Raw genomic sequence first — 12,781 nt, 5'->3', positions numbered from 1 at the left:
AGCTTCTTGTTTTGTCTATCTGTGTATAATCTAAAGAATTAAATGATATAAACAAACTAAATTATATGAATATAAATATACATACTACTTTATCAGAATAAAATGGGTGTAAAAGATTGAAAATCCACCCCTGTTTTAGTACAACAGCATTAAACTGGAAAGGTATGACAAAATGATGGATGACACTCGCTTCTTTTACACGCAGACGTCTGCTGAATGAAACGAGAGACGTATGGAACGGATTTAAGCAAAGACTGCGTGTTGAGCGTGAGCCGTGTCGTGTTAAACACTCGCCCTAAAGCAGTGCTCTGATTAAAGCATCTCAACAATGTAAATAAAACCCAGAGGAACAGCTCAACACAGAACAATGTGAGAGACAAGAGCTCAAATCCAGACCTTGAGCTCCAAGCACCTGCTGCTGACTATATAACACACACTAACTAGAGCACTTAACATGTGACACGGGCCAAACGTAGTGTTTAACACAGAAATGAAGAGCTCATCTTTGTGTCCATTCAGAAAATGATAAGCTTTCATTTCTGACAGATAAAACACAGCATGATTCAGATATGATTCTATCTATCGTTATTCTGACATTCTCTCATTCTGTCAATCTGTTGTTTCATCCATTCATCCATTGTTTTGTCAATCTGTTATCCATCTATCTATATATCCATCTATCATTCTATCCATCCATCTATCGTTACATCCATCAATTTATCATCTATCTATTGTTCCATCCATCCATCCATCATTCCATACATCCAAATATTTAACATCTATCCATCAATCATTCCATCATCCATCAATTTATCATGTATCCAATGATCCATCCATCCATCCGTTGTTCCTTCCATTCATCCATCCATCCATCGTCATCTATCCATCCGTCATCCCATCCATCCATGTATCATATATCTATCCATCTGTTGTTCTATCCATCCATTGATCCATCTATCTTGCCTTCCATCCAACCATCCATCGTTCCATCCATCATCCATACATTTATCATCTATCTATCCATCTACTGTTCCATCCATCCATCCGTCATTCTATCCATCCATCCGTTCATCTATCATCTATCCATCTATCTTTCCTTCCATCCATCATCCATCTGTCATTCCATCCATCCATTTATCATCTATCTATTCATCTATTGTTCCATCCATCATTTGGTGTATCCATTCATTTATCCATCCATCATCTATCCATCTATCTTTCCATCCATCCATCTATTATCGTTCCATCCATCCATTTATCATTTATCTATCCATCAGTTGTTCCATTCCATCCATCCATCCATCGTTCTATCCATCCATCATTCGTCCATCCATCCCTCGTTCCATCAATCCATCATTCGTCTATCTATCCATCCATCCATCAAACCATCTCTTGCCTTTCATCCATCCATCCATCATCTATCCATCTATCTTTCCATCCATCCACCCATTATCATCCATCTATCTATCGTTCCATTCATTCATCATTTATCTATCGATCAATTGTTCCATCCATCCGTCGTTCTATCCATCCATCCATCATTCGTCTATCCATCCATCATCTATCGCTCTATCTTTCTGTCCATCCATCCATCCATCATCTATCCATCTATTGTTCCATTCATCCATCAATCCATCATCTATCTTTCCTTCCATACATTCATTTATCATTAATCCATCTCTTATTCTGCCCATTCATCCATCCATCATCTATCATTACATCTGTCGTTCCATCCATCTATCCTTCCATACATTCATCTGTCCTTTAATCCATCTGTCCTTCCATGCATCCATCCATCTGCCCATTCCTCCATCATCTATACATCTATCTTTCCTTCCATCCAATTATTCACCCATCTATCCATCCATCCATGTTCTAACTATTTTTTTCATCCATCCATCCATCCATCCATGTATCGTTCTATCCATCTCTCCATCCATACATCCATTGTTCTATCTATCATTTTGATGGATGGATGGAGCGACAGATGGATAGACAGATGATGGATGATAAATGGATGGACAGATAGCCATAATGATAGATGGATAGATAGAACGATGGATGGATGGATGGAGAGACAGACAGAATAACAGATGGAAAGATACATGATGGGAAGAGAGATGGACATAGAATGATGGATGGATGAACAGAATGATAGAACGATTGAACTATACATAGATAGATATCACTAATTAGTCACCTAAAATAACATATCAGAACTTTTCTTTCTTTTACACTGTTCTAATTCTAATTTATTCCCAAGTTTTTCTGAAACGTTCCTGTATTTTCATTCTCTCTGTTCAGGCTGAGATCATTCACTCATCAGTTCTGGCGGCTCTGAGCGATCATTCATCTGAACGACTGCTGAGGATCTGAGGGCAGCGCTGCTTCACCTCCAGCAGTTGCGGCGTGTGACACTGGCATTTGGTCAGCAGGAGAGTTCAGAGGGGGGCTGCATGTTTTTGCAGCTGACCAGACCTCCCATTTTCACATGAAAGACCTGTGAACACACACACACACACACGGCCTCCGGACACTCTTTATGGAGCACCGACAACAATCGCTTTCTATTCCTGGAGCTTCCCAGCCAGTTCAACCAGCCCTTTATCAAGCCCAGCCTGTCACGGCACTTCCTGCGCAGACAAAAGACTTCGCCAGCTTTCTCCGTACGTCCCTTTTGATGTTAAGAAAGATGTTCCCCTCAAATCATTAGCGGCTGGAGCTCCGCTTCGTCCCCGCCAAATGGCAACATCATAAACCGGCACGACCGCATTTCTCCTCGGACGCACGGTGGCTTGTTTCGGTTGCACGGCAAGTTTCACGCATTAGACGCATACATTAACCTTGAACGCACTTGTGTGCATTCGGATGCAAGCGATGAGGAAACATTAGAAGGACAAGAGCCTTTCGCTGAGCTCTGAGGAAACTAATACGGTGTAGACGCAGGACTAAACGAGCGTAAGAGCAACACAAACCCTTCACTTTCTAACAAGGAATCATGTGTTTACTGCACGTTCTCATACACTACAGATTAAACATCAGACAAAAAATGCAACAAAATCCACAATTAATGCCTTTTAAACAAACTGGTTTCAGTGTGTAATAAGATATAACCAACAAACACACACACAAAAAACATTTTGTTCACTACTGTTCACTATTTAGGTAGACTACATGTTATGAGCAACAGCAGCATATAACTGTGTAATAATTTATACACTTGATTAAAAGTATATGTAATTTATTTTGTATTTTCATGAAAATTAAGCACTTTATACTACCCAGTTGTCATCAACTGCATTTTTTTGTTTAGCTGTAATTATTTATTTTTTTTATTTATTTATTTTACAAATGATGTTAATAAGAACACGAGATGGAAATGTGCTTGTCAGAATTTTTTTTTTATTTTTTTTTTCCCATTTTTTGCTTTTGACAGAAACATTTTTTTAATGGAAATGTGCTAAACTGTCAGAAAAGGTTTTTTTTTTTTTTTTGCATTTAGCATTTTCTGTTTTTGACAAACGTCTTGGTGAAATGGAATGTGCTTAACTGTCAGAAAAGTGTTTTTTGCATTTTGTGTTTTTGACAGAAACATTTTTTGCGAAATATAAATGTGCTTGTCAAAAAAAGCTTTTTTTCCATTTTGCATTTTGTGTTTTTGACAGAAACATTTTTGTGAAATAGAAAAGTGCTTAATTGTCAAAAAAAGTATTTTTGTTTTTTTTCCATTTTCTGTTTTTGTGAAATGGAAAAGTGCTTAATTGTCAAAAAAGGATTTTTTTCTGTTTTTGACCAAAAAAAAATTATGAAATAGAAAAGTGCTTAATTGTGAAAAAAAGTTTTTTTTTTTTTTTTTTTTGCATTTTCTGTTTTTGACAAACATTTTTGTGAAATAGAAATGTCCTTAATTGTCAAAAAAATTATTTTATTTATTTATTTTTTTTTTTTTTGCATTTTCTGTTTTTGATAGAAACATTTTTGTGAAATGGAAATGTGCTTAACTGTCATAAAAAATAAACCATTTTTAATTTTTCTGACAGTTGTGCAATAAATGTGCACTTTATCCTGTCCAGTTTTCATTACTGCAAAAATAAATAAATTAAATAATAAATTAAAATAAATGAATACAAAAATTCTAAAAAAAAAAAAAAAAATACATATATATATATACTTTTTGGGAGGGAAATGTGCTTAAATAATAAGTATTAAATATGTTACAATTTCTTCATGAAAATATAATATCAAAACAATATATGTAAGTGTTCCACACACAACCAACTCTTTCTTGTCCGACTATAACCATTAGATGTTGCTTAAGTTGTAAAGAACTACAGCAACTAGAACCCACAATCACTTTACACAGATCAGTGTCTGATTCACTTCTTTAAACCAGAACAAAACGGAAGTTTTGAGCTGAAAACTAACTAACAGCAACTAACCGGATGATCACGAAAAACAAGATTCATTAAACATGAAACCCAAACAACTCTAAATGCTAATTAGCAGTTAAAAAAGGCTAAAAATGATCAATGGACCAATAAATCTGATTAAATGGCCCATATTCCATGAGTCTGCTCTTTCTCTCTCTGTGAAATGTGAATAAATATTATGTAAAATAAGCATTGGGTCATTAAATAATAATAGTCTAGCTCACTAATGAGGGACAGATAGGATCATAATAAATGTGTCAGGTTCAAAATGTATGTTTAGTGATTTGAAATATTAAAATGGATGTCAATAGTGTAACTGTGTAATTTTTCATAGTGTAATTTAATTTTATAATTCTGTACATTTAATTTGAACATGTATATCGGTCATTCAAAAGCACATATGGGCTGACCGCCCTGATAATTATGATCTAAATGTCAAAAATGTGCAACCAAAGTGAAAGTTTTATAATTTTGCATTGAGGCTGATTTTGCTGAAGCGCCAGTCTGACTGAATGTCATATTGTGACATACCTGGAAATGCTTGAAAGCGGCAGAAATGCGTGTGATGTGCAGGCTGAGGCACCGCGACGCGCACCTCGCGCGGTAAACGCTCCCGCTGAAGAACTCGTCGGGTTTCCTCGCGTCCGCGCGCGCGGCGCTCCACAGCAGCGCAATAATCCACAGCGTTAACGCGAGCATCGCGAAGCCTGATCGTCTGCTGCTGCAGTGAGTGAGACCGTGACTGAACCGCTCCGCTGCGGCTCATACTGAAGAAAGTTTGGCGCTGCGGCGGGGCGGAGTCAGCGCACGCCATTGGTCGAGACCGGCGCGCGTCCCCGCCCCTACAGACGCAGGTAGGGAGCGAGAAACTTCAGATGGTATGATTGAGAAACTTCAGGTTTTTCATGCATTTGAGGAATTTGGCTTACATATCATGTCCTTTCTGAGACTAGTGGAAAGAAAACATCCCAAATACAGCTTTTTTTTTTTTTTTGCTTATCTAAACGCATCCTGTGAGTTTAATGTCTAAGTAAGCAGTTCTTACACAACAAACTTTACAGTTGTATTCTGTATCCTATATTCTGAAGGGCTTTACTGAGGGGTTTGTTCATATATCATTTGCCTGATTAACATCTTTTCCTAAAAACAGTGAAAATGTATTTTCTGTTTTATGGAGTGATACAAAGAGAAATACAAAATCCCCTCTGAAAAAACCTTTAATATTTCAGCAAAATTAAACAAGAATTTTGAACCTGGCTGCATATTTATGTTCATTTCCAGTGCATATTTAATTAGATAAAGCCTCATTTTATTGTGTGGAAATAATGTGTATGAGTTTTTACACAAATGACAATTATATATATATTATTTATATATATATGAGCCTGAACTGGACAAACGCTCCTCTATAAGCTCAAAAAATAAATAAATCATAATGAAGTACAAATAAAATATAAATAAATATAAATAATACAAATATAAATAATACATATAAAAATATAAATATGTAATACAGCCATAATAAAATATACATCTATATATAGACAATATATAAAAATTATTTAAAAAAAAAACATATAATATATAAAAACATTATAAATATAAAATATATAAAATTGAAAATATATATAAAATAATATACAGGTGGATGAAAAGTAAGTAGGCAATGTTTAATAGCTATAATAATTTAATAATACTAATAATAATTATAACAATAAAAATAATAATTCATATAAATACTTCATATTAATTATTAATAATAATAATAATAATAATAATTTATATAATTATTTAATATTAATAAATACTACTACTACTACTACTAACAATAATAATAATAATAATGTAATTATTATTGTTTCAATAAATTTTTATTAGAAATACAGACTTTCACCAATTTTTAATGCCTAGTTACTTTTCACCCACCTTGTGTAAGTAATATATACACAAAATTAAATTATTATTATTATTTTATTTTTACATTTTTTTCAGCCACTAATTAACTTTTTCGAAAGAAGCTTGAGATGAATATGAGAATATCAGTAATGTCATTTCAATTTAACTAATCTGGTGAAATTATGCAAAACGTGTGAAAACATTATGGCATCAAGAAATGCAATATCATGCATGTTTTTCTACACTACCAGACTAAAAGTTTTGAACAGTAAAATTTGATTATTTTTTAAAGAAGTCTCTTCTGCTCACCAAGCCTGCATTTATTTGATCCAAAGCACAGCAAAAACAGTAAAATTGTGAAATATTTTCACTTTTTAAAATAACTGCTTTCTATTTGAATAGATTTTAAAGCTGAATTTTCAGCATCATTACTCCAGTCTTCAGTGTCACAAATCATTATAATATTCTGATTTGCTGCTCAAAAAACATTTATTATTATTATTATCATGTTGAAAACAGCTGAGTAGATTTTTTCCGGGTTTTTTTTTTTAATTTAAAGCATCCATGCTAAAAGAAAGTATTAATTTCTATAATTTCTTTCACTCCAAAAATAAATAAATAAATAAATATAGTGACTCCAAGCTTTTAAATGGTATAGTGTATAATGTTACAAAAGCTTTTTATTTCAGATTTAAAATATTGATAATAATAATAATAATAATCAGAAATGTTTCTTGAGCAAATCAGCATATTAGAATGATTTCTGAAGGATCGTGTGACACTGAAGACTGGAGTAATGATGCTGAAAATTCAGCTTTGACCACTGAAATAAATTACATTTTAACAGATGTATACATAGAAAACATTTATTTTAAACAGTAAATTTTTTTCACAATTTTACTGTTTTTGCTGTACTTCGAATCAAATAAAGAGAGTTCTTTAAAAACACATAAAAAATCTTAGTGTTCAAAAACTTTTGACTGGTCGTGTACATGAGGAAAACAGCCAAGAAAGTCTCCAGATTGGCTCAGAAATGGTTGTAATAGCAGTGGGTTTTAGCGATTCTAGTGGAAACTTCCCATGTGAGCTTCAAACCGTTTTACAAGCATTTCAGACATGTCTAGCATTATTTGAGCTCAGCAGCCACGAGTAAGCGTAGCGTGGAAAGAATGACTACAGGACTTATTAAAACGCAGCTAAAATGCTCCCGAATCTCGATAAGCGATGGTAAAAAGCAGCTGAAAAACTTCCCAGAAGGCTTCATAAAACATCATGACTTCACCTTCTTGAAGAAGCAGCAGCGTTTGGTTTTCGTCTAATGAGTTTTTATGGGTATTCCTCCTAAACAGCGCAGGACAGAAACTGGGACTCATAATCGGTGGATTTGGCCCGGTGAACCGCTGCGCCGCGGGCCAGACGGAGCCCGGCCAAATATTTCAGCGCGTACTTCCCTAATGAAAGCCGTCAGGCCGGTGGAGAGGGATCGGTGTCGGCCACACGCATCTGCTCGGGCTCCGGTCGCGGGTGTTTTTCTCGGGGCCGCGTGTGCGGTCAGCGGCCGGATTCGCTCGGGCCCCGTGCGAGCGGGAGAGCCGCTCCTAAAACCCTTCAAACGCGGATGTCTGCGTACCTTAAACGCTTCTGTAATGGCTTAATTTGTTGGCTTATTGCAGCCATGTGTTGGCGCGGGTTTACGGCGTGTGTTGCGAGCGCCGTGTGGACGGTGTGCGGTCTCGGGCCCGTCCAATGGCACATATACACTGTTTTAACATAAACAACTAATAAAATTAATGTCAGATAAGCATAAATGAAACAGCTCAGATTTCTGTAATAGTACTAATAAACTGAATGTGTTTCAAACACAAAATAACCAGCTTTATATATTTATCATTATTAAATACAGTGTTTTAATCTCATACATTTATTTAATTGCATATTGCTTGTTTCACAGCAATATTTTAATCGCTTTTTTAAAATGAATTAAATGTTAAAAGGAGATATCCAAAACTTAAACCTATAAATGTAAATATATATTATATATTATAATATAAACATATAAAAATGTATATAAATATCTTATAGCATTAATAAAAAAGATTTAACTGTAATATAGCAACTAAATAATTTGTTTATTTTTTTTTTTATTAATAACTCTCATAACACTGTACTTTTTAAACTTGTTATTCATGAAAGAATCCTGAAAAAAAAAATCACAGGTTCCAAAAAACATTTGGCAGCACAACTGTTGATATTATCCAACACTGATCATTCTAATAATAAATCCGCATATTAGAATGATTTCTGAAGGATCATGTGACACTTAAGACTGGAGTAACAGCTGATAAAAATTCAGCTTTTCATCACAGGAATAAATTCTATTTTAAAGTATGTTAAAATAAAAAACATTATTTTATATTGTAAAAACATTTTTCAATATTACTGTTTTTTTCTATATTTTTAATCAAATAAATGCAGCCTTGATGAGCATAAGAGACTTCTTTAAAGACTATTACAAGTCTTACTGATCCCAAACTTTTGAACAGTAGTGTATATATATATAACCTTCAATTCATATATTTTATATTTTATATTTTAACAAAATAATGAATAAAAAATTAAAATTAAAAAAGGACTGTTTCCAATATAAATATACAAAAATAATACATGTTAATATTAAAATAAGAAATATATATGAATAAACACATTTAAATATAAAATATCAACTAAATTATAGTTTATTAATAACTAATACATTTTTATTTCTAGAACCTTTAATTCATATATATTAAAATGATTAAAAAATTAATTAGTGGGGAAAAAAATGAAAAATTAATTATTTTTTCAATATAACTAAAAAAATAAGTATATATCAATGAAATGAAACAAGAAATATTATTTATGCAATATAAATGATAAAAGTAATATTTGAATATTTTGTTACAGCTTTATAAAAAGAACCAATTTTATTCAATCTAAAACTAAATAAATAAATAAATAAATAGTAAAAAAAGTAAAAAAAAAATATAGTAATATATATATATATATATATATATTTTATATATATATAAACATTATATATAAATATATTAGATATAAATGGCAATATAACATATGTAAATATATATATATATATATATATATATATATATATATATATATATACACACACACATACATATATTTTAACATTAAAATGTATTAAATTAATATTAATTAATATATTAATTAATATATTACATATATATGCAATATATAAGACCCATAATATACTGTAATACTGTATTAAATGTAAAAAAAAATATCCAAAACATAAACCTATAAATGTAAATATATATTAAATTATAATATAAACATATACAAATATATATTAATATCTTATAGCATTAATAAAAAATAGGAAAATATCTATTAAAAAAAACACATTTAACTATAATATATATTTTTTAAATTAATTTTGTTATAGTTTATTATTAACCTATATATATATATATATATATATATATATATATATATATATAAAAACATTTAATTTATATATATTAACAAAATAATGGAAAAAAAATAATTCATTCATTCATGTAAATATAAATATAAAAAATATATATATATATATATAATAGAAAATATATACATAGCTTATAACATTAGAAATATTTCTCATATATAGCAAAATAAAAAATATATATAGAATAAACATAAACAATATATATAAATATATTAGAAATATATTGTGACATAAAGTACGTAAATAAAATATATTATATATAAATATCATAACTTTAAAATATATTAAATATATAATATATAAAACCCTTAATGTACTGTGTCAACAAAATGAAACAAGCATTATTTTATCCAATGTTCAGATTTCAGTTCTGGAAATGTTTGCCAATTAGTGCATATTCAAACATAACATTTTAGAAAAATTTTTTTTTTTTAAATTGAATAAAAGTAACCATTTCCACAATGACCAGATTTCAGCTGATTCTGAGTTATCTGAATAAATGCATTTGGACAATATGATTATTTAAACAAAATCAAACAGACATTTAAAATTCTGAGCGCAGAAATCTGACCTGTTTCAATTACGCTCGACTGTCAAACACGAATCACATTAAGGTCATTAGTTTGTTTACGTTAAAGCTGTGTAATCCAAATGCATGGAAAATTATATCGAATTCAAATGCATCTTAAATTTAGGCCTAAAGTGGACACGCTTCTCTTGGCGTTTCTCAACGGCAGCCAGCGCTGAGCAGTTAAAGCGAGCGTCGCGGCCAACTCGCGCCGTTTCTGCAGGGAAAGGTGGGACTTTGGCTCTTCACAGCGTCTCGTTTTATGGCAGTGACCCTGAGTCTCGCCTGGCAACTACTGTTTACATCTGTAAACATGAAAACACTCATTTCCCCGTCAACAAATGACTCTTATGAGCCGGTCAAACACACTCACGCGCCTGAGGTGCCAGGCGTCTGAAAGGCCTTGAAAGAGCAGACGAGAGCAGGAGGATCACAAAACTGTCTTGTGTAAAAACACAAGCAGATGAAGGACAAACAGCTGCTTTCACATCTGCCAAATTCTGTCTTATGCATTAATTATTAGTTTCTATTTGAGTTTAAAATCACAGTTTTTCTATTGAAATCAATTCGCATGGTGTTTGGAATAATTAAGATTTTTAAATGTATTTGAAAAAGTCTCTTCTGCTCAGCAAGGCTGCATTTATTTGATCAAAAATACTGTAAAATTGTGAAATATTACTGCAGTTTAAAATAACTCTTTTCTATGTGAATATGTGTTAAAATGTAATTTATTTCTGTGATGCGCAGCTGAATTTTCAGCATCATTACTCCAGTCTTCAGTGTCACATGATCCTTCAGAAATCATTCTGATATGCTGATTTCCTGCTCAAGAAATTTGCAAAGATGCAATAAATTGATCAAAAGTGCCAGTAAAGTAAAATCTACAAAAATATTGGGCAGCACAACTGTTTTCAACATTGATAAAAATAAAATAAACCTAACAGGTTATAATAAAATATATAATAAAATAATATATATACCAATTGAAACAGCAATGATCACTTATGAAATATAAATGATAAAAATAATATTTAAATATTTTATTACAACTTAAAACAGATCCAATTTTATCAAATATAATAAACAAACAAACAAACAAATAAATAAATAAATATAATTGCATGACGGTTTCCACAAAAATATTGTTCAGCACAACTGTTTTCAACACTGATAATAATAATGAAATAAAACATATATAATATATAATAAAATAGTATATTTCAACAAAATGAAACAAGAATCAATTTTTATGTAATATAAATAATAAAAATTATATTTAAATATTTTATTAAAACTTAAAAAAAGAATCCAATTTGATCAAATATAATAAACAAATAAACAAACAAATAATAAATAAATAAATAAATAAATAAATAAAATTGTATGATCGTTTCCACAAAAATATTGGGCAGCACAACTGTTTTCAACACTGATAATAATAAAATAAACCTAATATATAATAAAATAGTATATATCAACAAAATGAAACAAGAAAGATTATTTATGCAATATAAATAATAAAATAATATTAAAATATTTTATTACAACTTTAAAAAAATATATAATAAATTAAATAAAAAAAATAGTGATATAATAAATATATAGTGAAACAGAATAAGATGGTCATACGGAATTATGTTGTTGTTGTTGTTTTTTTTATTGTTCATTTGAGTGTTTTGTTTAGTATCCTAAAACAGAAAACAAATTTCTATTTCAAATAAACCCTGTTTTTTTAACTTTCTATTCATCACTGAATCCTGAAAAAATTAAATGTATGACGGTTTCCACAAAAATATTGGGCAGCACAACTATTTTCAACATTGACAATAATAAAATAAACCTAATATATAATAAAATAGTATATATATCAACAAAATGAAACAAGAAAGATTATTTATGCAATATAAATAATATAAATAATATTTACATATTTTATTACAACTTAAAAAAAAGATATAATAAATAAAAAAATAGTGATATATAAATATATAGTGTAACAGAATAAGACTGTCAGAAGAAAGTCATATGGAATTATGGGTTTTTTTTTTTTTTACTGTTCATTTGAGTGTTTTGTTTAGTATCCTAAAATAGAAAACAAATTTCTATTTCAAATAAATCCTGTTTTTTTTTAACTTTCTATTCATCAATAAATCCTGAAAAAATTAAATGTATGATGGTTTCCACAAAAATATTAGGCAGCACAACTGTTTTCAACATTGACAATAATAAAATAAACCTAATATAATATATAGTAAAACAGTATATATCAATAAAATGAAACAAGAATGATTATTTATGCAATACAGATAATACAAATAATATTTAAATATTTCATTACAACTTTAAAAATAATCCAATTTTATCCAAATATTAAATAAATAA

General features: G+C 30.3%; 1 protein-coding gene across 3 annotated transcripts in view; it reads right to left on the bottom strand.

Annotated features, from left to right (window-relative positions):
* LOC127170747 (anosmin-1) overlaps positions 1-12,781 on the bottom strand; it is a 107,129-nt gene that overhangs the window by 74,463 nt on the left and 19,885 nt on the right. Inside the window, exon 1 of one of the 3 annotated variants that reach the window (XM_051118956.1) lies at positions 4,962-5,160. The exons of the other annotated variants lie outside the window; for them this stretch is intronic. Coding sequence (XP_050974913.1) covers positions 4,962-5,129 — 168 coding nt within the window. The 5' untranslated portion in view covers positions 5,130-5,160. Of the gene's footprint in view, positions 1-4,961; positions 5,161-12,781 lie in introns of those variants that run through there. 3 annotated transcript variants of the gene reach the window in all.

This window comes from Labeo rohita, chromosome 9 (assembly GCF_022985175.1).
Source record: "Labeo rohita strain BAU-BD-2019 chromosome 9, IGBB_LRoh.1.0, whole genome shotgun sequence".
Classification (NCBI taxonomy): Eukaryota; Metazoa; Chordata; class Actinopteri; order Cypriniformes; family Cyprinidae; genus Labeo; species Labeo rohita.
Note: the sequence above shows the minus strand (reverse complement) of the source record. Positions and strands in the feature narration are given on the sequence as shown.